Source organism: Neovison vison, chromosome 2 (genome assembly GCF_020171115.1).
Source record: "Neovison vison isolate M4711 chromosome 2, ASM_NN_V1, whole genome shotgun sequence".
Taxonomy (NCBI): Eukaryota; Metazoa; Chordata; class Mammalia; order Carnivora; family Mustelidae; genus Neogale; species Neogale vison.
In genome coordinates this window covers 75658805-75685552 of record NC_058092.1, presented here as the reverse complement: position 1 = coordinate 75685552, position 26748 = coordinate 75658805, and the positions used below count along the sequence as shown (strand labels likewise).

At 38.9% G+C, this 26748-nt stretch overlaps 1 protein-coding gene across 1 annotated transcript; it reads left to right on the top strand.

Moving 5' to 3' along the window:
* Window positions 1-26152, top strand: LOC122900169 (guanylate-binding protein 4-like). Its single transcript, XM_044238642.1, has 11 exons — window positions 1-284; window positions 3831-4026; window positions 14830-14957; window positions 17159-17268; window positions 17470-17672; window positions 19685-19930; window positions 20819-21099; window positions 22897-23109; window positions 24342-24444; window positions 24783-24976; window positions 25879-26152. The coding sequence occupies exons 2-11, from the start codon at window positions 3837-3839 to the stop codon at window positions 26095-26097; spliced, it is 1887 nt and encodes a 628-aa protein (XP_044094577.1). The 5' UTR covers window positions 1-284; window positions 3831-3836; the 3' UTR covers window positions 26098-26152.
* Window positions 26153-26748: the final 596 nt, after the last annotated feature.

Below are 26748 nucleotides of genomic sequence, written 5' to 3'. Positions count from 1 at the left end.
GGAAGGGGTGCGGGAGAACCAAAGATGTTCTACTTCGCCTCATTCCCACAGTCAGGTATCCTGACGGCTAGAAGTGAAAATCCACATAGATGGAACAGGAATAATACCTCTCCTTTCGATTTCGGTCTCCATCCCGAACCTTCATGAAAAGCAAGGCTGTAATATCCGGTTTGCTTTAAGTTCTAAAGAGAACAGACCCTCTCCGTAGAAGCCAGACGCGGGAGCGCGAAAGGATAGGCGAGGGCAGCTGAGAACGTGTCCCCTGACTGCAGCGCCCGCCCTAGGTAAGTTCGCTGCTAAACTTGGTCTTCCGTGCACAGAGCCGCTAACTAACAACAACAACAAATTCCCAAACGCAGACTCCACGCTGGCAGGTCGCAAAGGCAGCAAAAGAACCGGGAAGGTGCTAGATGGTGTGTGCCCTTTGGGGCGCTTTGCTTTGGCTGCAAAGCCCCGGCGCGCACGCACAGTGTCCCCGGAATGCGCGGCTCCTCCTCTGGCGTCCCCCCACGTGTGCATAAAAAGCGCTGCACGGAAGGAGTGCATCCCACTGCACCCACAGAAAGGGGGATGAAGCCCCTTCTCAGACTGAAGGACCCCGGGTCATTTCGCAGAGGCCCTGCGTAGGGTAGGGTCGCTCCTTCCACTTCCCAACGCCCTTCCCCCCTCAGATTTGTTCTGCCTGCGCTTGCTGAGCTTTGGAAAAACAAAAAGATGATCCTTACCTTAGAGACAATTGGAATCTAAAATTTGGATTGTCGATTGTTCTTTTAATAATAACGTCCAATATTCTGAAAACACTACAAAGTTATATTACATGGAATAATTCACTGGCATTCTTCCTAATCCATTGTTAATCAACTGTTAAAAATAACTGTGTGACGTAACTATATGGTTTGTTCATCATACACTGTTTCCAAATGCACAATCCCCACAAATAATAACTGTCATTATTTATTAAAAATACAGGTTTTGAGCATTTAACCATCACTCCAGATAACTCATACAGACAGTACCTTAGGGAACCAATGATCATTTATCTGTATAGAATAGAACTATCTCATTCTACTTGTTTATTTTGGAGATAAATGTTCTTCCTTTGTATGAAAAAAAAATTTTTTAATCATTTTGTAATATCATCTCTTCCCCAAAACTTTTCAAAATATTAATTATGAGAAGTCTACATTTCCTCCTCACACGGTATTACAAAGCTCATGTTTTACTTCTAATCTCTTCTCCTACCCATCCATAGAAAAGAAGAGAAATTGCACAGAAGTCTGTTCAGAATCAGATTGATTTTTTTTTAAGAAAAACTATTTTAGTTACCGTATTATTTCTTGGTATTCCCTGTTTACAGAACTTGTTGCTTCAATACTCCATGGCTTAACAGGCTTATTGTAGAAACAGTACATTAACTGTGGAAATTTTAATGTATTGGGAAGTTTTTGTTATTGCCCTATACAGTAATGGATTAAGCAGGAATTACTTTTTATTTTTTTAAACCCGTAACACTGATAAGAAAGTCAAGATTTACAGAGGTAGGTTCCTTTTTCAAGGTCTCCCAGGCAGTAGATGATTAAAACTCTTAAGTGTTGAACTACAACATTTTCCCTCCCAAATCAGTGCTAACATATGGTCATGTCTCTCTTTTGCCCCTACCTGACACTGTAATACCCTTCTAGTCAGTGGTTCATGCTGGTTCGGCTTCTGCTAACTCTGGCTTCTCATGGGACAATTTGCTTTCAGTAATCATTGTCTCCTTGACACCAGCTTTTATTCGTGGGAAAGAATTGTCACCATTTTTCCCAAACCAATTTTTTGCCTTCTGGAATTTCACCCTGAGATCATGAACTGAGCCAAAGGCAGACGCTTAACCCGCTGAGCCACCCAGGTGCTCCTTAGATACTTATTTTTCAGTAATACTTGCATAGCATTTATTCGGTATCAAATATAATTTTGTGTTCTGTATGTATGTATTCTGGGATGTTTTTATTCTACTGGCCCTACAATTTAGTTACTATAAGAATTCCCATTTCACAGATGAAAAAAATAGAGGCCCAGAGAGATATCTCTCCAGGAGTCCCACAGCTTGTAAAGATGGATCCAGTATTCGTGTCCTGCAGTTGGGCTCCAAACACAGAGTATGATGCTGTCTCTGTCAGTCATCCCTGTCTCTCCAGGATCTTCAATCTTTCTCTCTCTGTCTCTCTCAATCTTATCTCCTTGCTCTCGCTCTGATTAAATTCTGCTCCGCATTTCCCTGTCTTTTACTAACACCTTTGACAAATCCCTTTTGTGTGCCTAAAAATGTATGCGTATTTGCCATGTAGTTAATCATCTTTGTTTCTCAGAAAAAGCAAATAGACAATATTTTATATTCCCACAAAATGCAAAAAGCAAATATAATATTGTAAAGTTATGTAATGAGGCATTCTTTACCAGAAATCATGCTTGATTAGAGACTGATATTTCAATTCGTGTCTCAAACCAGCTAAGAAAATTGTAATTGTGTATCACCAACTGTCCCCAAATATACAGGATTATATAATCTAGAGCACTCAGTTAAGTTCTCTCTCTTGAAGGACGTGCTTAATTGTGCCCAATGGACATTAATTTACTTGTGGGAATGCCCTCATAGGGGTACCTTTATACATGAGATCTGCTACCACTTTGGGTCCCATACTGCTTGAATGACTATTCAAGTAACCCCACCTTAGGCAGAGGGCTGAAAGCAGTGTGGGGACACGTGAATGTTACTAAGCATTATCTTAGACTAAAGGCACAGCAAATGTTCTTTGGCAGGTCTCTATCTTTTGGTATGATGGAATGCTCCATTCATTTAGACGAAAACAACCAAGGCAGAATCTAGCTCAGACGTGGGACTCTGTCAGATCCGGGAAGATCCTTAAACATCTTTACAACTGGCTCTCTTTGTTGTAAACTTATAAATGAGAAATATTTTCCAGTTACATGAATGAATCCTGGACCCATATATTTCTTTAAGCACAATGTATAGAGATCTTGCATGTTGAGACAAGCTGCATTATTATTTCTTCTTCCTTCTTTTACGCTCACTTCCCCAACCAATCTGCTTCATGTTACTGCCCTTTCATGAAATCTGTCCTCATCACGGACACTGATTACCTTCATTTTGTCTCTTTCTTGGAATATTCTGTATATAATTCCACCCCCATTCCAATTCCAATTCCAATTCCAATTCCAATTCCAATTCCAACCCCTATCCATTGCTGTGTATTTCATTCCCTGCTTACTTTTCTCCAGACCACTCACTATCCTCTAACACATATCTTCACTGATTTGTTTTGTTGATTACCTGACTGCCCCTACTAGTCTAGAACTCCACAGGCAAGAGTTTCAGCCACTTGTTCACTTCTGGATACTGAGCACCTACAACAGTACAACACAGCTGCACTCAATAAATATTTGCAGAACTGATGAGTCACCATATTGTCCTGGAACTCTTAGAAACTCTTCTGACTACTCTTCTCATCTATCTTTATGTTTCATTCTGCCTTACCCCCAATATACTGGTTTTCTCAGGTCTCCATCTCCATCCTTTGCTTTCTTTGTTGTATTCATTTTATACATCTCCTGGATATGGTTATTTTAAAATTCATTTTAAGATCAATAACATAAGGGATGAAAGTCTTCTGTCTCAAGCTTTGACACACTAACTAGGGTGCATAATTTACCCATAGAAATGGTGTCTATATTCCATAAACAGAAAGCTGATAGGTGTATAGTTTGTATGACCATCAGAGGGGACTTTGGGCTCTTGTGTTATATTGAACAGCTCTTCTGGATTACAGGTCACCATGGCATCTGGAGCCACCATGACGGCACCCATCTGCCTGGTAGAAAACCAGAAAGAGCAGCTGACAGTGAATCCAGAAGCACTAGAGATTCTTAACAATATATCTCAGCCTGTGGTGGTGGTGGCCATTGCAGGGCTGTCTCGGACAGGAAAATCCTACTTGATGAACCGCCTGGCGGGACAGAACCATGGTGAGTGTTGTCCTGGGACCGGGGCCATTTGCTTGGAATCACTGATAGTGCAGGCTGGTCATGGTTCTTCTAGTGTCATCTTAGGGAAGAGCCTAACTCCTCCCACTGAAGAAAACTTCTAACTCTCACCACCAATCTACAAATTCAACCCAACCTTTCTACAAAATCTCATTCTTTTATCTAGTAAGAAAGAAGAGTCTCCCAACGCTATCAATAGATCCCTTCTACTTGTCCTCTGGATCCCATCCACTCTTATCAGCTTAGCTTCTGCTATGTCCCTTCCCTTCCTTTCTTTTGTATCACTTTTGCCCAAACTACACGATCATTCCCAGCAGCATAAAATTTTATTTTATTGTGTTGTATTCAAAAAAAAATAGAGGAAAGGAAAAAGGATGGAAGAGAGAGGAGGGAGGGAAAAACCTATTATTCCCAAATCTCAAGGAGCAAATATTCATTTTTTTGTTCATAATAAATTTTGATAAATTACACTCCCTTTCTTTCTGTATTCAGTATTTTCTATGAGTGAACTATATCTCACACAGAAAAGTATATAAAACAGTCATGTACTATAAATTTATTAAATGAAAAGTGATCACCTGCATAATCACTGCTCAGGTCAAGAAGTTTAACATTACCAAGATCGAAAGCCCAAACCACTTTTCACAATCCCATCTGTGGTCACTAATGTTTTTCATTTTCATGGCACTTATTAAAAATGGTTTCACTGTCTATGTATTTCAAAAAAGTTTAATTTGATCTGCTTTTAAAGTTTATGTAATTAGTATATACTGCATGCTTCTTTTGCATATCGATTCTCTCATCAAGTTTATAAAAATCACTTTCTTATATGTATATGCAATTTATTTATGTTAACTGCTTTATAGTATGCAATCATATGAAGATATCACAATTTTTCCCCATTTATTATTAATGGATGTTGATATTAGTCAACAGATTTTATTGTTTCTGAATTCAGCTATCATAAATGTTTTTGTGCTTATATTCTGGTACTCAGCCTTCCCCTGTTGATTATATACAGAAATGAACTTGCAAGAGCACAGAGTATATTTGTTTTCAGCCTTTCCAGATAATATCAAACCGTTTTTCAAACTTTAAATACAATTTATATGATTACTAGCAGTCATGGAGATTTTTTCAAGCCCTTATCACCCTCTGGTAACTGTATAGTCATACGGGATATATCTCATTATAAGTCAATCTGAGAACTTTCTCACACTTATTTGGTGTTTGTATTTCCTATTTTGTTAGTGCAAATATTTTATTTCTCCTTTATTTCCTTCATAAAATCTAAAATTTTTATTTAATCCACAACTTCATAAAATCTAAAATTTTTATTTAATCCACAATATTCTTTTTACTAAAGATTTATTTATTTTATTTTATTAATTTTTTTAAAGATTTTATTTATTTGACAGAGAGAGACACGACAAGAGAGGGACCACAAGCAGGGGGAGTGGGAGAGCGAGAAGCAGGCTCCCTACCAAGCAGGAAGCCGGATGTGGGGCTCCATCCCAGGACTCCAGGATCATGACCTGAGCTGAAGGCAGATGGTTAATGAATAAGCCACCCAGGTGCCCCAAGATTTATTTATTTTAAAGAGAGAGAGTAGGAGGGACAAAGGGAGAGGGAGAGAGAACCTCAAAATGACTCTGTCCTGAATGTGGAGCCTAATGTAGGGCTCTATCCCATGACTATGAGATCACAACCTGAGCCAAAACCAAGAGTCAGATGTTTAACCAACTGGGCCACCCAGGTGGCCCACAGTATTCTTTATTTTTCAATCATCTATAATTAATCGTGTAAAATGTGAGGAAAAAGAACAATAACAATTTTTTTTATTTAGTTAGTTTATTTAAATTTTGTTTGTTTGTTTCTTTAATTTTTTAATAAGCATATAATGTATTTTTATCCCCAGGGGTACAGGTCTGTAAATCGCCAGGTTACACACTTCACAGCACTCACCATAGCACATATCCTCCCCAATATCCATAACCCCACCCCCCTCTCCCGACCCCCCTCCCCACAGCAACCCTCAGATTGTTTTGTGAGATTAAGAGTCATTTATGGTTTGTCTCCCTCCCAATCCCATCTTCTTTCATTTATTCTTTTCCTACCCCCCACAGCCCCATGTTGCATCTCCACTTCCTCATATGAGGGAGATAATATGACAGTTGTCTTTTTCTGATTGACTTATTTCGCTAAGCATGATACCCTCTAATTCCATCCACGTTGTCGCAAATGGCAAGATTTCATTTCTTTTGATGGCTGCATAGTATTCCTTTGTATATATATATACAACATCTTCTTTATCCATTCATCTGTGGATGGACATCTAGGTTTTTTCCATAGTTTGGCTATTGTAGACATTGCTGCTATAAACATTCAGGTGCACGTGCCCCTTCGGATCACTATGTTTGTATCTTTAGTGTAAATACCCAGTAGTGTGATTGCTAGGTCAAAGGGTAGCTCTATTTTCAACATTTTGAGGAATCTCCATGCTGTTTTCCAGAGTGGTTGCACCAGCTTGCATTCCCACCAACAGTGTAGGAGGGTTCCCCTTTCTCCACATCCTCGCCAGCATCTGTCATTTCCTGATTTGTTAATTTTAGACATTCTGACTGGTATGAGGTGGTATCTCATTGTGGTTTTGATTTGTATTTCCCTGATGCCAAGTGATGTGGAGCACTTTTTCATGTGTCTGTTGGCCATCTGGATGTCTTCTTTGCAGAAATGTCTATTCATGTCCTCTGCCCATTTCCTGATTGGATTATTTGTTCTTTGGGGGTTGAGTTTGATAAGGTCTTTATAGATTGTGGACACTAGCCCTTTATCTGATATGTCATTTGCAAATATCTTCTCCCATTCTCTCAATTGTCTTTTGGTTTTCTTAACTGTTTCCTTTGCTGTGCAAAAGCTTTTGATCTTGATGAAATCCCAATAGTTCATTTTTGCCCGTGCTTCCCTTGCCTTTGGCAATGTTCCTTAGGAAGAAGTTGCTGTGGCTGAGGTTGAAGAGGTTGCTGCCTGTGTTCTCCTCAAGGATTTTGATGGATTCCTTTCTCACATTGAGGTCCTTCATCCATTTTGAGTCTACTTTCGTGTGTGGTGTAAGGAAATGGTCCAATTTCATTTTTCTGCATGTGGCCATCCAATTTTCCCAACACCATTTACTGAAGAGGCTGTCTTTTTTCCATTGGACCTTTGTTCCTGCTTTGTCGAAGATTAGTTGACCATCGAGTTGAGGGTCTATTTCTGGGCTCTCTATTCTGTTCCATTGATGTACGTGTCTGCTTTTGTGCCAGTACCATACTGTCTTTTTTTTTTTAAGATTTTATTTATTTATTTGACAGAGAGAGATCACAAGTAGGCAGAGAGTCAAGCAGAGAGAGAGAGAGAGGAGGAAGCAGGCTCCCTGCTGAGCAGAGAGCCCGATGCGGGACTCGATCCCAGGACCCTGAGATCATGACCCGAGCCAAAGGCAGCGGCTCAACCCACTGAGCCACCCAGGTGCCCAGTACCATACTGTCTTGATGATGATAGCTTTGTAATAGAGCTTGAACTCTGGAATTGTGATGCCACCAACTTTGGCTTTCTATTACAATATTCCTTTGGCTATTCGAGGTCTTTTCTGGTTCCATATAAATTTTAGGATTATTTGTTCCATTTCTTTGAAAAAGAATGGATGGAATTTTGATAGGGATTGCATTAAATGTGTAGATTGCTTTAGGTAGCATAGACTTTTTCACAATGTTTATTCTTCCAATCCAGGAGCATGGAACATTTTTCCATTTCTTTGTGTCTTCCTCAATTTCTTTCATGAGTACTTTATAGTCTTCTGAGTAGAGATTCTTTGCCTCTTTGGTTAGGTTTATTCCTAAGTACCTTGTGGTTTTGGGTGCAATTGTAAATGGGATTGAGTCCTTAATTTCTCTTTTTTCTGTCTTGTTGTTGTGTAGAGAAATGCAACTGATTTCTGTGCATTGCTTTTACATCCTGACACTTTACTTAATTCCTGTACAAGTTCTAGCAGTTTTAGAGTGGAGTCTTCTGGGTTTTCCACATATAGTATCATATCATCTTCAAAGAGTGATAGTTTGACTTCGTCTTTGCTGATTTGGATGCCTTTAATTTCTTTTTGTTGTCTGATTGCTGAGGCTAGGTCTTCTAGTACTATGTTGAATAGCAGTGGTGATAATGGACATCCCTGCTATGTTCCTGACCTTAGTAGAAAAGATTTCAGTTTTTTTCCATTGAGAATGATATTTGCAGTGGGTATTTCATAGATGGCTTTGATAATATTGAGGTATATGCCCTCTATCCCTATACTTTGAAGAGTTTTGATCAGGAAGGGATGCTGTACTTTGTCAAATGTTTTTTCAGCATCTATTGAGAGGATCATATGGTTCTTGTTCTTTCTTTTATTAATGTATTGTATCGCATTGATTGATTTGTGGATGTTACACCAACCTTGCAGCCCAGGAATAAATCCCACTTGGTCATGGTGAATAATCCTTTTAATGTACTGTTGTATCCTATTGGCTAGTATTTTGGTGAGAATTTTCGCATCCATGTTCATCAAGGATATTGGTCTGTAATTCTCTTTTTTGATGCGATCCTTGTCTGGTTTGGGGATCAAGTTGATGCTGGCCTCATAAAATGAGTTTGGAATTTTCCCTCCATTTCTATTTTTTGGAACAGTTTCAGGAGACTATGTATTAATAATTCTTTAAATGTTTGGTAGAATTCCCCTGGGAAGCCGCCTGGCCCTGGGCTCTTGTTTGTTTAGAGATTTTTGATGACTGTTTCAAAGTCCTTACTGGCTATGGGTCTGTTCAGGTTTTCTATTTCTTCATAGTTCAGTTGTGGTAGTTTATATGTCTCTAGGAATACATCCATTTCTTCCAGATTGTCAAATTTGTTGGCGTAGAGTTGCTCATAGTATCTTCTTATAATTGTATTTCTTTGGTGTTAGTTGTGATCTCTCCTCTTTCATTCATGATTTTATTTATTTGGGTCCTTTCTCTTTTCTTTTTGTTAAGTCTGGCCAGGGGGCTATCAATCTTATTAATTCTTTCAAAGAACCAGCTCCTAGTTTCATTGATTTGTCCTATTGGGTTTTTATTGTTTTTTGTTTGTTTGTTTGTTTTTTTAGTTTCTATTTCATTGATTTCTGCTCTGATCTTTATGATTTCTCTTCTCCTGCTGGGATTAGGGGTTCTTTATTTTCTCCAACTCCTTTAGGTGTAGGGTTAAGTTGTGTATTTGAGGCCTTTATTGTTTCTTGAGAAAGGCTTGTACTGCTATATATTTTCCTCTCAGGACTGCCTTTGCTGTGTCCCACAGATTTTGAACCACTGTGTTTTTATTATCATTTGTTTCCATGAATTTTTTCAATTCTTCTTTAATTTCCTGGTTGACCCATTCATTCTTTAGAAGGATGCTGTTTAGTCTCCATGTATTTGGGTTCTTTCCCAATTTCCTCTTGTGATTGAGTTCTCGCTTCAGAGCATTGTGGTCTGAAAATATGCAGGGAATGATCCCAATCTTTTGATAACAGTTGAGACCTGATTTAGGACCGAGGATGTGATCTATTCTGGAGAATGTTCCATGTGCACTAGAGAAGAATGTGTATTCTGTTGCTTTGGGATGAAATTTTCTGAATATATCTGTGATGTCCATCTGGTCCAGTGTGTCATTTAAGGCCTTTATTTCCTTGTTGATCTTTTGCTTGGATGATCTGTCCATTTCAGTGAGGGAAGTGTTGAAGGGCCCTACTATTATTGTATTATTGTTGATGTGTTTCTTTGATTTTGTTATTAATTGGTTCATATAGTTAGCTGCTCCCACGTTAAGGGCATAGATATTTAAAATTGTTAGATCTTCTTGTTGGACAGATGCTTTGAGTATGATATAGTGTCCTTCATCATCTCTTATTATAGTCTTTGGCTGACAATCTAATTGATCTGATCTAAGGATTACCACCCCAGCTTTCTTTTGATGTCCATTAGCATGGTCATTGTTTTCCACCCTCTCACTTTAAATCTGGAGTTAACTTCGGGTCTAAAATGAGTTTCTTATAGGCAGCATATTGATGGGTTTTGTTTTTTTGTTTTTTTGTTTTTTGTTTTTTTTTAAAGATTTTATTTATTTATTTGACAGAGAGAGATCACAAGTACACAGAGAGGCAGGCAGAGAGAGAGAGGAGGAAGCAGGCTCCCTGCCGAGCAGAGAGCCCGATGCGGGACTCGATCCCAGGACCCTGAGATCATGACCTGAGCCGAAGGCAGCGGCTTAACCCACTGAGCCACCCAGGCGCCCATCCATTCTGATACTCTGTGTCTTTTGATTGAGGCATTTAGTCCATTAACATTCAGGGTAACTATTGAGAGATATGAATTTAGTGCCACTGTATTGCCTGTAAGGTGACTGTTACTGTATATTGTCTCTGTTCCTTTCTGATCTACTACTTTTAGGCTGTCTCTTTGCTTAGAGGACCCCTTTCAATATTTCCTGTAGAACTGGTTTGGTGTTTGCAAATTCTTTCAGTTTTTGTCTGTCTTGAAGGCTTTTTATTTCTCCTTTGATTTTCAATGATAGCCTAGCTGGATATGATATTCTTGACTGCATTTTTTTCTCATTTAGTGCTCTGAATATATCCTGCCAGTTCTTTCTGGCCTGCCAGGTCTCTGTGGATAAATCTGCTGCCAATCTAATATTTTTACCTTTGTATGTTACAGACTTCTTTTCCCAGGCTGCTTTCAGGATTTTCTCTTTGTTGCTAAGACTTGTAAATTTTAGGTGACAGGGTGTGGACCTATTCTTGTTGATTTTGAGGGTACTTCTCTGCACCTCCTGGATTTTGATGCTTGTTCCCTTTGCCATATTAGGGAAATTCTCTCCAATAATTCTCTCCAATATACCTTCTGCTCTCCTTTCTCTTCTTCTTCTGGAATCCTAATTATTCCAATGTTGTTTTGTCTTATGGTATCACTTATCTCTCGAATTCTCCCCTCATGGTCCAGTAGCTTTTTGTCCCTCTTTTGCTCAGATTCTTTATTCTCTGTCATTTGGTCTTCTATATCACTAATTCTTTCTTCTGCCTCATTTATCTTAGCAGTAAGAGCCTCCATTTTTGATTGCACCTCACTAATAGCTTGTTTTAATTTCAACTTGGTTAGATTTTAGTTCTTTTATTTCTCCAGAAAGGGCTTTTATACCTCCAGAGAAAGTTTCTCTAATATCTTCCATACCTTTTTCGAGTCCGGCTAGAACCTTGAGAATCATCATTCTGAACTCTAGATCTGACATATTACCAATGTCCATATTGATTAGATCCCTAGCCTTCGGTACTGCCTCTTGTTCTTTTTTTTGTGGTGAATTTTTCCACCTTGTCATTTTGTCAGATAAGAATATATGAAGGAGCAAATAAAATACTAAAAGGGTGGCAAAGACCCCAGGAAAATGTGCTTTAACCAAATCAGAAGAGATCCAAATCATGGGGGAAGGGGGGAAGGGGAGAAAAAGAAGTTTAGAAAAAAAAATTAAAGAAAGAAAACAAATAAAGAAAAATATGAAAAAGAAAATAATATATATATTAGACTGGTGACTTGAACAGGTCACCCACTTAATTTTTGGAGTATTTTGGTCTTTTAGAAGAAACTACCTCCCAAAATTTTAAAGAATGAAAAACATACATAAGGGTAAACACAATGAAGGGATGGGATATGCCTATAAAGATGGGAAAAATTTTTTTTTAATTTCTAAAAAAGGAGTTGATAAAGTAAGTTGGTTGGGAGAATAAAGAAAAAGAAAGTGGAGACAATTTGCTTGGGCTGGAGACTAGAACAAGCCCAGAGCTAGACTTAGGGTATATTTTGATCTTAGAAGAAGTTGTATCCCAAATTTTTTAGAAGAAAAAACCTATGTGTATACAAAAAATAAAGTTAGATACAATGAAGGATAAAATATCACTATGATGATGAAGGTTCAAAAAAGATTATTATCATTTTTTAATGAAAATGATTGTTAAGATAAACTAGTTAAAAATGTTAAAAAAGGAAGGGGTAAAAGTTAAAAAAATATTTAGCAGAAGAAAAAAAAATTTTAAAAAAATTTAAATTAACTGCAAGACTAAACAATCATGGGGAGAAAGCCATAGTTCCATGCCTTGCTTTCTCCTCCTCTGGAATTCCGCAGTTCTCCTGGATAAGTGAACTTGGTCTTGGCTGGATTTCTTGTTGATCTTCTGGGGGAGGGGCCTGTAGTGATTCTCAAGTGTCTTTGCCTGAGGCAGAATTGCACCACCCTTACCAGGGGCCATGCTAAGTAATCTGCTCGGGTTTGCTTTTGTTCCCTGAACACTTTCTGTAGAGTTCCAGAGGATGGGAATGAAAATGGCGGCCTCCCAATCTCCGTCCCAGAGGAGCCAAGAGCTTGGGGCCCCACTCCTCACTGCACCCTCAGAGAAAAGCACTCAATCACTCCTGTCTCCCTGGCCTCTGGCTGCCCTTGGAGAAAAGCGCTCAATAACTCTTGTCTCCCTGGCCTCTAGTTGTGCTCCAAGCTCACCCAACCTATGACCGGTTCAAGGCAACCCTCAGCTAAGAACTCACTCCTTGGCTCTGTCTCTGTAGCTGGCTTCCCCGCTCTAATACCCACGAGCTCTGTGACACTCAGACACCCCTCGATCCTTCTGTGACCCTGCGGGACGTGGGGCCATGCTGACTCTGCATGGGCTTCACCTCAGTTTAGCCTCTGGAGCAATGTCCTTCAGTGGAGCAGACTTTTACAAGTCCTGATTTAGTGCTCCATTGTTCTGCTGCTTGCCGGGAGCCAGCCCCTTCCCCCATGTTCTATCTTCATCGCTTTGGATTCACTTCTCCACCAGTCCTACCTTTCAGAAAGTGGTCGATTTTCTGTTTCTGGAATTGCTGTTCTTCTTCTCTTTGATCTCCTATTGGATTTGTAGGTGTTTGCGATGGTTTGATAAGCTATCTAACTGATCTCCTGCTACCTGATGTTGTCTCAGCCTGCTACTTCTCCCAAAACAATCAATTTAAAATCTCAGCCTTTCGTGCTCAGCAGGGGGGCTGCTTAAGATTCTCTCCCTCTCCCTCTGCCCCTCCCTCTCCTGCTGTGTGAGCACATGCGGTCACATACATTCTCTCTCTCTCTCTCAAATTAATAAACCTAAAATCTCAGCCCTTTCCTCTGTGGTTACAACAATTTAGGAGAAGTCTACAGCATTTACTATTTTAGCTGGCTCAGATACCAATATTGATAACAGTTTTTTTTTACTTGAAAATCAATGCCTAAAGACTTGATTAATTGTACAATTTTGAATCATCAGTGATAAGTGTCCCAGAAGTCACAAGAAGTCTAAAGGTGGTTTCTAGGTCTTATACAATGTCCAACACTGCGCTAATTACTGACAAACATTGAGTTTTCCCTTCAATGTTACAGTCTTTATAAAAATAAATATAATAGTTAGGGTCAACGTAGTCTGTTGTTCAGAACAATGTGAATGTTCTTATTGTTTCCTGATGTGGAGTTTTGTTTTTGTTGTTTAACTTAGTTGTTCCTTGTGGTTCTTACTGGTACTTTAGGAAATTTTCTCTACTATCCTATAGGACTTTCTGTCTCTTTAGAACATGCAGATTTTATTTTCAAATGTATTAATTCCTCTCTGGCCCAACACCACTAGAGGTTGAACTGCAGTACACTAAATTCTCAGGATCCCCCATACCCATCCATTTCTCTCTCTCCTTCCTCCCTTTCTCCTTTCTTTTTCAGTCTATAGTTTCTCCTTCCTTCTCTCTCCCATTTTACTTTCCAATCTCCTATTAGTTTCTAAGCAAATATCGTGTCTTTATTTTTCTTTTAAGGAAAATTCTTGACCAATCTGAGAAGGACACTTCCTTGTCTGACCCAAAAAAATTCTTAAGTTTTATTTGAGGGATTCAATATTAGCTAGGGAGTTTCAACAATTCCTTTTTCTTTTCCACTCAAGATGACATCAATAATAACAAGGCAATTTCCCAGTGGACTGCATGGTCACGAGAGTCCATCCCCATCTAAATTTCTGGAAGCCTTCTAACTACTTCAGAATCTCCATTCTGAATTACTCCCCTATTCCAATACCATACGGATTTTTCTAAATATACTTTTGGTTTTATTACCATACATCTCAAAAACTTAAGTGATTTTCTTATCTAACAAATGCAGTCTACTTATCTAGGCATTCAGAACCTCACATTATGGATAACATGGCTACATTTCAAGATTCAGTCCTCACTGCTTTCCTACTAGGCAACCGTTGGGACAAAATTGGATTCAAGTGACAGCTCAGTGTTATCCTTCCCATGTCAGTGTTTTCTCCATTTAGAGGCTCTCTCTTAACAATAACCCAGATAAGGAAAAGGAGATGCTATATGAAGTGTGAACCACAAACACAGAGTTCTTCTTTCAGCCTCCTTTCTAATTCTACTTATGGATGCATGTTTTTTCTTTCCTCTTAAGGGTCAACTAAAACTACACAAGTTGGTAGAGTTTACATTAATCTTTCACCTGACCTATTTGAACCTTTACAGGTGCAAGTTGAATAGGGAACCCAAAGCATTTTTTTAGAAAGTTCTTAATCTGAATTAACATTAGATTGTCACCAAAATGGAAAAAACTCTTCTCCCTGCTGGGCCCTTACTTTCTTACAAGCTTCACCACTGTAGCTCCTGGGCAACCTGTACTCTCCACTGTTCCTGTATGTTGTGGACTCCTCCCTTGCAGGTTTCCGACTGAACTCCACAGTGAGATCTGAAACCAAGGGCATCTGGATGTGGTGTGTGCCCCACTCCACCAAGAAGAACCACACTCTGATCCTTCTGGACACTGAGGGGCTAGGGGATGTGAAAAAGGTAAGGCAGGGAGTTGAGGACCCTTCTTTGCTCTTGTTTATGAATTCACCACCTCAATTCAACTTCTGTGACATATCTACACAAATAGTAAGTGTAAATTATAGATAATGAGGTTAGATTCTCTTACCTTGAACTTTTTTTCCTTGAGAGCACACATATTTTGGTATTTGGAGGCAAGATATTCATCTTATTTTTAATGCCGGGGTTAATGACACAATTTAAGCAGCTAAATCCAGGGCTCTCTGCTAAGTACTAGAGACACTGCAGTGAAGAAAGTAAAGCCCCAGAGGCCAGCTGGGGAGATACCAAGTACTTAATTCAATCAGTACAGAGTGTCATGGATTCAACCTCGTTTTAAGTAAGGATTAGATTTAAGCTTTCCTGGTGAAATAACATTTAAAATATCTAAATTGTAATTCATCAGGTCAATGGGACTACCAGTTAAAATCTATGGATTCGTGACCTTGAATATAGTAGTCTTGAAAATAGGGTTAAAACAAAGTAATCTATTTAAATAAACCCCAGAAAATCTTCGGCTGTTCCAAAAACATTCATAATGATTTTAGTGTAACTTGCTGGACTTTAAAGATTAATTCTTCACCAACTTCTAAAAAGTATGATCTTGACCAGCAGAAAACAGTACAAACAGGATACTTGTAAGTGTGTTGTCTTTACAATCAGTACTTTTTCCTTATTTTATAGAAGTCTGAGTCTAGATTGTTGCTGCAGTAGATTACTTGATTCCAATACTGCTCCCTCCCCCCAGAATAAGTAAAGGAGAAATTTAGAAATTCTGAATTTAAAAAATTTTTAATGTTGTAAAACTTCAGAAATTGTAAAGTGTTCAATAAAAAATAAAGTATAAAACAAAAACAGAAGAGAAACTAAAACAATATGTATCAGGCCTCATCAATTCATCTCACCGTGTTTGAATTTTAACAAGTTTATTCCTTCTTTGAATGTACCAGCAACTTTTCACACTAAACATAACAACAACAAGAAATCCTACTTACTTGTTACTTATTTTACACAGCCCCTAAGTTAATTCCCAATGAATTAGATCTACTCTAATTATCACCTCCCTCTGCCCCCCAAAAATGAAGAGGGACTTTTAATGGTGCAAAATGTCATATTTTGGCCCAAACTTGTTTCTTTTTATGTAATTGCTTTTGTTTAAAGGACCAAAAAAAAAAAGTCATATTATATTATTAATAACTGATGGCAGCAGAACAGTTCAATAAATTTAGAACATGTGGTATGATTTAGGTAGTGCGTAATTCTGCTTTCCTGGCCTTCAGTGCCACTCACATACTGTCCGAGTCTCCTCCCCAGCCTTGTTGTCTACTCCCACACATTTACACATTGCTTCAGCCAAAGGAAATAATTCTATCTTTGTATGATTGTGCTTTTCAATGCTGACTTGGCTTGTGTTAGTCTTTCTACCTGCATGATCTTTTCATTTCCACAAGTCCAAGTCCACAACTTCATCATTTCTTTAAAACCCAGCTATTTTTTTAATTTTTTAAAATATCTTATTTGTTTATTTGAGAGAAAAAGAGAGCATGAGCAGGGGGAGGGCTGGAGGGAGATGGAGAAACACACTTGCTGCTAAGTATGAAGCCAGACACAGGGCTTGATCCCAGCACCTTGAGATCATGACCTGAGCTGAAAACAAATGCTTAACGAACTAAGCCACCCAGGTGCCCCAACCCAGCGCATTTTTTTTTTTTTTTTTACTTACTGCCATCATTTCACAGTCAGAAGTAATGTCTTGCTCAGAATTCCCAGGACACTTTTTCCCCCCATTTTTGGAGTTACCCCCTTTTTCTTTTATATTTTAGCTTTTGGCTCTACTCCCGGCAGAGATCATTAACTTGGTTGCAGGTGTTATGTTTACTTATTGGTCAGTCAACCCAGAAAGTCAACTTCTTGAGGGCGGGGACTAGCATATGGAACTTTGCATCCACCTAACCAAATGCACCGCCTGGCATTTAGAAGAAACTCAAACAACAGCTGTTGAATTTAACTGAACAACATTATGCTTTTAATGTTGACCATGACACATCAAATTTGCTGTAGGAATAATTTCCTGTTTATTGGTGCATACCTACTATGTTCCAGTCACTGTGTTATGGAATGGAAATGCTAACAAGTAAATGAAGAGTGGACTCTCTAGTCTTTTGCTTTAATGTGCTTTCTAGGTCGACCCTAAGAATGACTCATGGATCTTTGCCCTGACGGTGCTTCTGAGCAGCACCTTGATTTACAACAGCATGGGCACCATCAACCACCAGGCCCTGGAGCAGCTGCAGTATCCTTCCAGGGACCAAACCACCAGGTTTCATTGAGTTTACAGGAATGGCAACTGAGACGGTCATCTTTCTTGTGACTTAACTATCATGGTTGAGGAGAAGGGAACATGAGACATAAGTTAATGTTTATAAAATTTGTTTTTAAATACAAGCTGAAAATTGTGTGTAAATAATTTCTCCTTCCTTAGCTAAATTCTCAGCTATGTCACTGAACTAACACAGCTAATCAGGGCAAAATCCTCCTCAACCTCTGAGGAAGTGAAGGACTCCACTGAGTTTGTGAGTTTCTTTCCAGACTTTGTATGGACTGTTCGGGATTTCACCCTGGAGTTGAAGATAGGTGAAGCCTCAATCACCGAAGATGAGTACCTGGAGGATGCCTTGAAGCTGGTTCCAGAGCATGGTCTGGGCAGTGAAAGTTTCAACAGGGGGTTGGGATCAACTAAGCCCTGCCAGTCAGCACTTGAATTCAATTTTTGTTTAATATTGGATTGAGATGCAGTCTTAATAGTGAGGGGTGATTGTTGAATGGCATTTGGTGATTGTTTTTCATAGATTATTACTTGTGAAACTCCAGCCACTGGAGCAATCTCATTGAGGAAATTTAAGGACCAATGTTGAACCAAACGATTTTAGATCAAATAGGTATTGTGAAACATTTTTCTAGGTTATAGTGTTGTAACTTCCTAAGCCCCACATACTTGGGCTCCTTTTTGTGTGCTCCTCCTGTTCCATACTGACAGAAATAGCTCATCAGAGGAGAAGCTGGTAACCTAGAATCACAAGAAATAAAAGGACCTAAATTTTGTTATGGAAAAATAGACAAAACATAAAATTTACCATTTTAACCATTTTTTTTTAGGTTTATAGTTCTGTGGCAGTAAGTACATTCACATTGCTGTAGAATCATCACCAGCCACCCACACCAGAAGTTTTCATCTTCCCCATCTAAAATTCTCTATCCATTAAAAACTAACTCCCTGGGATGCTTTGGTGGTTCAGTCATTAAGCATCTGTCTTCAGCTCAAGTCATGATCCCAGGGTCCTGGGATTAAGTCCCACATTGGACTCCCTGCTCAACGGGGAGTCTGCTCCTCCCTCTGCCTCTTCCCTCAGCTCATGCTCTCTCTCTCTCTCTCTCAAATAAATAAATAAAATATTACAGGGAAAAAAGACTAACTCCTTAATACCCCCCGCCCACATCCCTTGGCAACTGCCATATCATTCTCTGTCTCCATATAGGTACCTCATACAAATGGAGTCGTATGCTACTTGTCTTTTTGTGACTGGCTTATTTCACTAAGCATAATGTCCTAAAGATTCATTCATGCTGTAGCATGTGTAGATTATCTTCCTTTCTAAGACTGAATAGTATTTTTTTTTGCATTTATATACCACATTTAAATGACCTAATTTTTAAAATATATTTCATGTTTCTATGAAATATTCTATGAATATTTTACTAGTGCCCAGATACTTACAAATTTCAGAGAAAGGATATTTACATAGTAAATATCCAGGAGGAAAATGTCCTTCTGGTAACACTTTCAGATTCACATTGATCTTCCTTATGATTTCACATTCTTCTTTCTCACAGTCTTGTACATTTTGTTACCACTTTAATATTATTAATTTACTACATGTAAATTTTACAAACAATTTATTTTTATTTTATTTTAGTAAGGTGAATAACTGATGGCGCTTGGAAGTAATACATACTTCTGTTTCATCATTCATGTATTCATTGTTTCAAATAAATTTATTAAACATCTGACTACTCCCCAAATCATTCTGTGAAGCACTGTTAAGTCAGATATAGTTTGATATAGACAGTGTTAAGGTTTCCAATTACTTTTAAGTTAACCTTACCTTAGATATGTTACTGCTAAAAGAACTCCAAACATATTTATTTAGTGTGATTTTTTTTTACTCTGAATTTTAGACATTTTTTTCTTACCTTAAAATTATTCATCCTCCACCTGATATTTTAACAAGCAATATCTTACTCTTCTTTTGGTATTATTTTATTTTAGGGTCCATATTTCATATCTAATATGGGGACAGTCAAATCACAAAAGGAATTCTTACCATTTTTTTTGGTTCCTCACTCATTTGATAAACATTTAATGAATATGTCAACCACTAAACTCCATAACAGTACTAAGGAAACCAACCATAACTTGCTTCAGTTGGGACTGATGCCCCTCTTACTCCCCTATTTCCTTGGCTCTGCTCCATGTAGAAATGGAATTTCCTTGCCTGTGATGATGGCCCAGATTGATTTGAAATGATTGGGTTAAAGGAGATTTATAGGCACAGGAAATGCCATAATGCAAAGATGCCTGGAAATGAAAGTTCTGACTCCCTTACCTAAAGACCACTTTTCAGTGATCAGTTTTTTTTCCATTTTTGCAGGCACAAATCCCAAAATCCAGAATTCCAACATGCCCAGAGAGTGTATCAGGCAGTTCTTTCCAAAACGGAAGTGCTTCGTCTTTGACCGGCCTACAAGCGATAGAAATCTCTTATTCCATCTTGAGAAGGTGCCAGAAGACAAGCTAGACAGTACTTTCCAGGAGCAATCAAAGAAATTCTGTACCTATATTTTCAATCATACAAAGACCAAGACCCTAAGAGAGGGAATCACTGTCACTGGGAGCCGTGAGTCACCTTTGTCCCAAAGCATGTCTCTGTGTCAGTGTGTGGTGGTGCTTTGATGAGAGCCTGGATTTGTCAGTAATTTTGTTTACACCAGTGTGTAACTATGGAGAAGCAGATGTTCATGGCCTGAAAAGAAATCCATGTGTGTTTACTCATTAAAGTCTCCCTGTGTGAGGGTCTGCTGAGACCTGATATACCTCAGGAACATAAGCCACTAATCCTAAGAAGACAAGATGGTGTTAAAGAGAGGACATCTGTATATTGAGAAATCCTATGGGATAACTTCTTGTCTTGAAGGAGATAGCAGGTTATTTTGTAAATTTACATGAGTCAGGTCATAAAGAGCAAGCTATGAGTTCCTGCAAGACCACTGAGAAACAGAATTATGTGTCATCTTATGTGTAGGGCAGGCTTTGTGGGCATGTAACTTACGCAGTCCTATAGTATCCTGTGTGGAGATGGACCCATACTTGCTTTAAGATCCTCTATCTCTGTTTTGAATTCTCGATCATGTTCAACTAGGTGTTCACATTTTTGTTTTGTATCGGGGCACACACATTATGCTGCTGGTCTTGATTGTGTCTATTACTTCACCTATGTAATCTATTCCTTTACATTCTCATGAATGGGAAACCATTTTTCCAGTACACAGGTGCATATTGTATAGTTGGTAATTTAAATTGTGCTGTGAGAAAATGGAGAACAATAAAAGAAAAAACAGGAAAACAATAATCCTGTTAGAAAGGAGTAGATTCCCAAAAGGAGAAAATAAAATTTCCTTGTAAATAAGGTGGAGTTTTCTTGTGATCTTAGAATGATGCTTCATAAAAACTATAAGCCACTGATTGATACCTTGTTATTTATGCTCAAATTCCCTGGCTTATATAGGGCTGGGGACTCTGTTGAAAGCCTATGTGGATGCCATCAAGAAAGGAGCAGTTCCTTGCTTGGAGAACGTGGTGACAACTCTGGCTCAGCGTGAGAACTCAGTGGCCGTGCAGAAGGCAGCTGACCACTACAGCGAGCAGATGGCCCAGCGAGTGAGGCTCCCCACAGACACACTCCAGGAGCTCCTGGATGTCCATGCACACTGTGAGAGGGAAGCCATCGCAGTGTTCATGGAACACTCCTTTAAGGATGACAAGCGGGAATTCCAGAAAAAGCTGGTGGTAAAGTGTCTTAGCATTTATCCTTCCTGATTGCTGCCCTTCCAGATTCATACTTAGAATACATTTTTTTCCTACTCTGTGGCTCATCTAGCTGTCATGGTTGACAGAGCCTGGGTTCTTTTGAGTGACAGGGCTCTATCAGGTTACTGTTCACCTTTTTACTAAAAGATGGACATTTTATTAAATTTCTATTGCCACATTTGAAAAATTACCCTTAATTTATATAGGCTCACAAAGTAGGTCAAAAGGAGGCATAAGATGGCACCATACTTTGCTCAGAGACTGCTCAAAGTCCGCTCACAGACCGGAAACAAGATTTTGGCCAAAATGAGCTCTCAGCGGCAGGCTCTGGAGTGGCTCCAAGTTCATTCCTGTTGTTGACTGGATTGACTTCCTTTTGATTATAGGATCATGTTCCCTTTATTGTTGGCTTTCTGACAGGGGGTGCTTCCAAGCTCCCAGAAGCATTTTTCATATACCTCCATGTTCTCCTTTCTGCTTCAAGCCAACAATGATGCATCAAATTTTTTTCATGTTTTAGCTTTTTTTATTTCCTGCAGATAACTCTCAGAGCTCATGTTCTTATCTAAGACTTCTCCACCTCTATCCTCTAGTTATCTCCATTTCTTATTTTTTTTAAGATTTTATTTATTTATTTGGCAGAGAAAGACACAGTGAGAAAGGGAACACACGCAGGAGGAGTGGGAAAGTGAGAAGCAGACTTCCTGGCAAGCAGGGAGCCCATTTCAGGGCTCAATCCCAAGACCCTGGGATCATGAACTGAGCTGAAGGCAGACCCTTAATGATTGAGCCACCCAGGCACCCCTAGTTATCTCCATTTCTTAACGTCAAATTGTACCATATAATAAAGTCTAACTACTGTAATAAAATTATCAAGTTCACTGAATCCTGGACTGTGGAAGGAGTATACATCAGAGGGAAAAAATCTTAGGAGACAATTTAATTCTCGGGGACAACTAATTAGCATGGGCATCTTCAGTGGAAATTTGTCTCAGTCTATGACCAGCCTAGGAGTGAAAAAACCTCTTTGTTTCTTTTTTTTTTTTTTTTTAAGATTTTATTCATCTATCTGAGAGAGAGAGACAGTGAGAGAGAGCATGAGAGGGGAGAAGGTCAGAGAGCGAAGCAGACTCCCCATGGAGCTGGGAGCCCGATGCGGGACTCGATCCGGGGACTCCAGGATCACGCCCTGAGCCGAAGGCAGTCGTCCAACCAACTGCGCCACCCAGGCGTCCCAACCTCTTTGTTTCTATTGACGACGTGCCAGAAAGTCTGCTGTATTGTAATTTTCAGGAGCAGAGGAAATGTTTATTTCTTTTTCTTTACACACTCAAATTCTTATTAGAAGAATTTATGAAGAGTCCCAAACTCTGTTCAGAGTACACTTTAGTCTTTACCAGATAATTGAGTTGTTGGGAGGGCAGGGGTGTTGAAGGTGCATTGTCATCCACAGCAACACAAATTCTCTGAGGAAACTCTACTTTCAGCCATAATTCAACTTTCTATTGCTGACTGTTAATGGTTGGGTCACTTTTAATCATACTACCGCAGAATGAACCATGGAGTTCATGTCTTCTACCCCAAGGAAGTAAAGGGACTTTCCACAAGGCACACCTAGAATTGGTCAGAACTAGGACTAAAAGTCTCTTGACTCCTGGTCTGCTCCATGTTCCAATCTACTCTTAGGTGATTGGGATGCTTTTTCTAAGAGGATGACATTGGACTTTCCCTTCTAAGAGATTCTTTCTATTGGATTTCTCTACATTTCCCTGGCAGGACACCATTGAGAAAAAGAAGGAAGATTTCTTGCAGCAGAATGAAGATGCATCTTTCAAATATTGCCAGGCTATAATGAAGCAGCTTTCAGAGCCTCTGAAGAAAAGCATTTCAGAAAAAACTTTCTCTGTTCATGGAGGACATGAGCTCTACTTACAAGCAAAGAGGAAGGTTGAACTTGACTATAAACTGGTGCCCAGGAAAGGAGTTAAGGTAAGGAATAAAGGGGAAAAGGTTGAACAGTAGAGTGGAGTTAGGTGGTCTTTGTTGTTCCTCCTGAATATCTAAGACTCCAGCACCAATTATGGGAAAAAATCAGAGCGAGCCAGTAAGTCCAAATTTTCAGATTTTACACCTACAATTAATTAGGTACTCCTGTAGATACCAGAAATTAAATTTCTCCCAAAGAAAGGATTTACAATCATGAATTCAGGTGACACAAAATACTTGATTCATTTATGAAACATGTGTTAATATTTGGCTAAGTCCCTGGGGAATGCAAGTATTAGAGACACAACTTGCTCTCAAGATGCTGAGGATTTTACCAAAGCTACGGGCAAATAGTGAAGAGGATAGGGTAAGGTAAAGGTTATAGTGGTATTCAAAGATACTAATGATGATAGTGATGATGATAAGAATGGTTAACACATTGAGACTAACTTTCTTTACTGCACATGGTCTTAGGTGCTTTTGTTGGATTATTAATTTAATCCTCAGGGTAATATTTTTTTGCAGTCTGTTATTATCCCAATATTTTTATTCATAAATGATATTTTATATGAAATTATAACAGATACTACAGTTTTATTTTTGGTGTGCATTGTACTACATAGTATAGAAATGATGATACTATACCCATGAACATTATTGTATATGTCCTCAGGGTAATATTATAAATTAAGTATACTACTATCTACATTATGCATTTGATAAATGTGATGCAAAAAGAAGTTAATAAATCGCCTAAGGTCATATGAACAGTAAGTGGTGGAGCCAGTAGGGCAAATCGGTATCTTGGTGGCCATTCAAAGCTCTGACTGCGGTTTAGGAAATTATACAGAAGGTAGTTCCTAGAAGTTTAAGATGAAGTATTTATAGATGTTTTGTTGAGAAAGGCTAGAATAGCTTCCAGGAAGAAGAAAAGAATATCCCAAAACAAGTAAACAATAGGTATAATATATTTGTAGAATTATGAATGTGATTGGCTATAATCCATGGTGGGGTTGGGGACAGTATCAGTGAGAAAGCGATCTCAAGAAATAGGAAGATTATGATGGAGTTTTCCCATGATCATCAATAGACTTGGAATTTATACTGTGGACATAGAAGGAAGGGAATTACTCAGGGATACACAATTTACAGGGTTATATTTGGAGTTTTATTTCCATAGCGGGAGACTAGATCTTTGTTGCCTGATGTGTATTTGCTCCTTGTTGGTTCTTCAGGCAAATGAGATCCTCCAGAACTTCCTACAGTCACAGGCAACAATAGAGGAATCCATCGTGCAGTTAGACACAGCCCTTAATAGAGGAGCCATGGCCATAGCAGGTACAGGGGAGGGTTTGGCTTGTGGTGGAATGGGTAGGTTCCTGCATGGACTGCTGACATATCTGACCAGAAGACCTTCTTGCAGCAAAGAGTTTTCTCTTGTGCCACAGAACACATGTTCTGTTCAGTCAAATCTGAAAATAACAAGACAAGTGGTAGTTGCACATCAGCCGCCAGGCAGAGCCTATATCTTCACACTGAGAAACCTGCCAGCAGTGTGGCCATTTGGTGAAATTACAAATTTTCCAGTTACCATTGCAAAGTCAGTTTAGTCTCTGAGCTTAGGAGGTCAGGTCTCACCTGTTCTTTTGTTCCCTTTAAAAACTTTCATGGGTCAGTGGAGCGGGCCAAAAAGGAGGCAGCTGAGAAAGAACAGGAGCAGCTAAAACAGAAAGAAGAAGAGCAACGGCAAAAAATGGAGGCTCAAGAGAGAAGCTTCAGTGAAAACCTGGGCCAGCTGGAAGAGAAGATAAAGAAGGAAAGAGAAAACTTTCGGGTAATGCTGGAAAGGATGTTGAAGCATTATCTGCAGGTAAGTATGGCCTGGATTGAGGCAGATTCTCATTCCTCAGGAAGAGAAGGATAAAATTTTCAGCAAAATTATGATCCAAGAGGGAAATGCAAATGGCATATGATTTACTAAGTGCCTGAATCCATCTGTATCCTGCTGTAACCCTAAAAAGCATATTATTCCTGCCCTTTCTGCAGTGCTAGACTTCAGAGTATACACGTAACATCCCTTGGGAAAGTGGGTTGCTATTTGTGGTGTTGATGCAATGGTCCCATGAACCCCAGTTGGGTAGAGTCTTTGTCTTCTAGTCCTATAGAGAACCATTAGAGAGATCTGAAATAGATCTATTTTGTCTTGAAAATAACTGATTAGGTCTGATATGAAATGCAAGACACTAAAATTTCTAAAACTTGCTGCATTTGTTTCCAGACAAATGCAAGACACCAAAGGTTCCTAAACTTGCTCCATCTGTCTGAATATCCTGGGATTACTATAAAATATAGAGGAACATCTTTCCTTGGTCCAACCTGGAGCTTGATAAGCAATGCTCTATACAGAATCAGCAGTTACCGCTTTTTATTAGATGATTGTGGCCATGCATCCTCAAGTGGAACTGAGAATGAATTAGAATTAAAACTGTACTGCTACCCAAAGAGCATCATTTGGGCTAAAGTGCATAGTGGAAAAAGTTCTCAAGTCTGATCTAGCCCCAACATCTACCTAACCCCAGAGAGAGGGTTGTGAGGACATCTTAGGAAGTTACAAACCATGGATACTCTCATTATCCAGGTCAAAAAGTATGAACACATTGGACATCTCCCAAAGAACAATCTAAAGTGGTAGAAAAATAGACACCTATGTTTACTGTTGACTGTGTCTTGATAATTAGAGATCTTAAAAGGTGGGCTCTTTTCCTTTTATAGGTCCAAGAAGAATTGCTTAATGAAAGATTTGGAAAGAAATCTGAGGAATTGAATAAGGAGATAAATCGACTAAAAAAAGAGATTGAGACAGCAAAAAAAACTGATTCACTATTGATTTCAAATGCAATTGATGTGGCTGGGAAAGTATTAATTGTTGCACTACCTGAAATTTTTAAGCTATTCCGTGAAGGGAAGACAGTTCTCAGTGAAAAAAATTAAATGGGTTTAGATTTCTTGTTAAGGATATAATAAAAAGAGGTTTCTTTTGCATTAATAATGTAATACTGTGCTCATTTTTGAAATATATGTGTTATGCCCACTTTCACACAGCTTTATTTTCACATTTTCACACAACTTCATTTACTTTCACACAATTTTATTTATGCTTAAAAATAAAAAGTGATTACATGGGTGCCTGGTGGCTCAATTGTTTAAGCATCCAACTCTTTATGTCAGCTCAGATCATGATCTCACAGTCGTAAAATGGAGTCCTGTGTTGGGCTCTGCACTTAGCAGGGAGTCTGCTAGACATTCTCTCACTCTGTCCCCCCCGCTGCTTGCGTGCTCTTCCTCTTTCTCTGTCAAATACATAAATAAATCATAAAAAAATGGTTATAAAAAACATCAGCTCGTGGCATACAAAGACAAACAATTTTTGATCGAATAAACTAATTTTTTAAGATTTTATTTATTTATTTATGTGAGAGAGAGAGAGCACTAGCAGGGGTGAGGGGCAGAGGGAGAGGGAAAAGCAGACACCCACCACCTGCTGAGCAGGGAGCTCCATGCAGGGCTCGATCCCAGGACCCAGAGATCATGACCTGAGCCAAAGGCAGATGTTTAACTGACTGAACCACCCAGGCATCCCTA

Bases quoted from the DNA above. Each gene is read 5' to 3' on its own strand.
- LOC122900169 (XM_044238642.1), top strand. From the start codon at position 3,837: ATGGCATCTGGAGCCACCATGACGGCACCCATCTGCCTGGTAGAAAAC. The intron at 4,027-14,829 runs GTGAGTGTTGTC...CCTCCCTTGCAG, and splicing joins CCTGGCGGGACAGAACCATG to GTTTCCGACTGAACTCCACA. The intron at 14,958-17,158 runs GTAAGGCAGGGA...TGTGCTTTCTAG, and splicing joins GGCTAGGGGATGTGAAAAAG to GTCGACCCTAAGAATGACTC.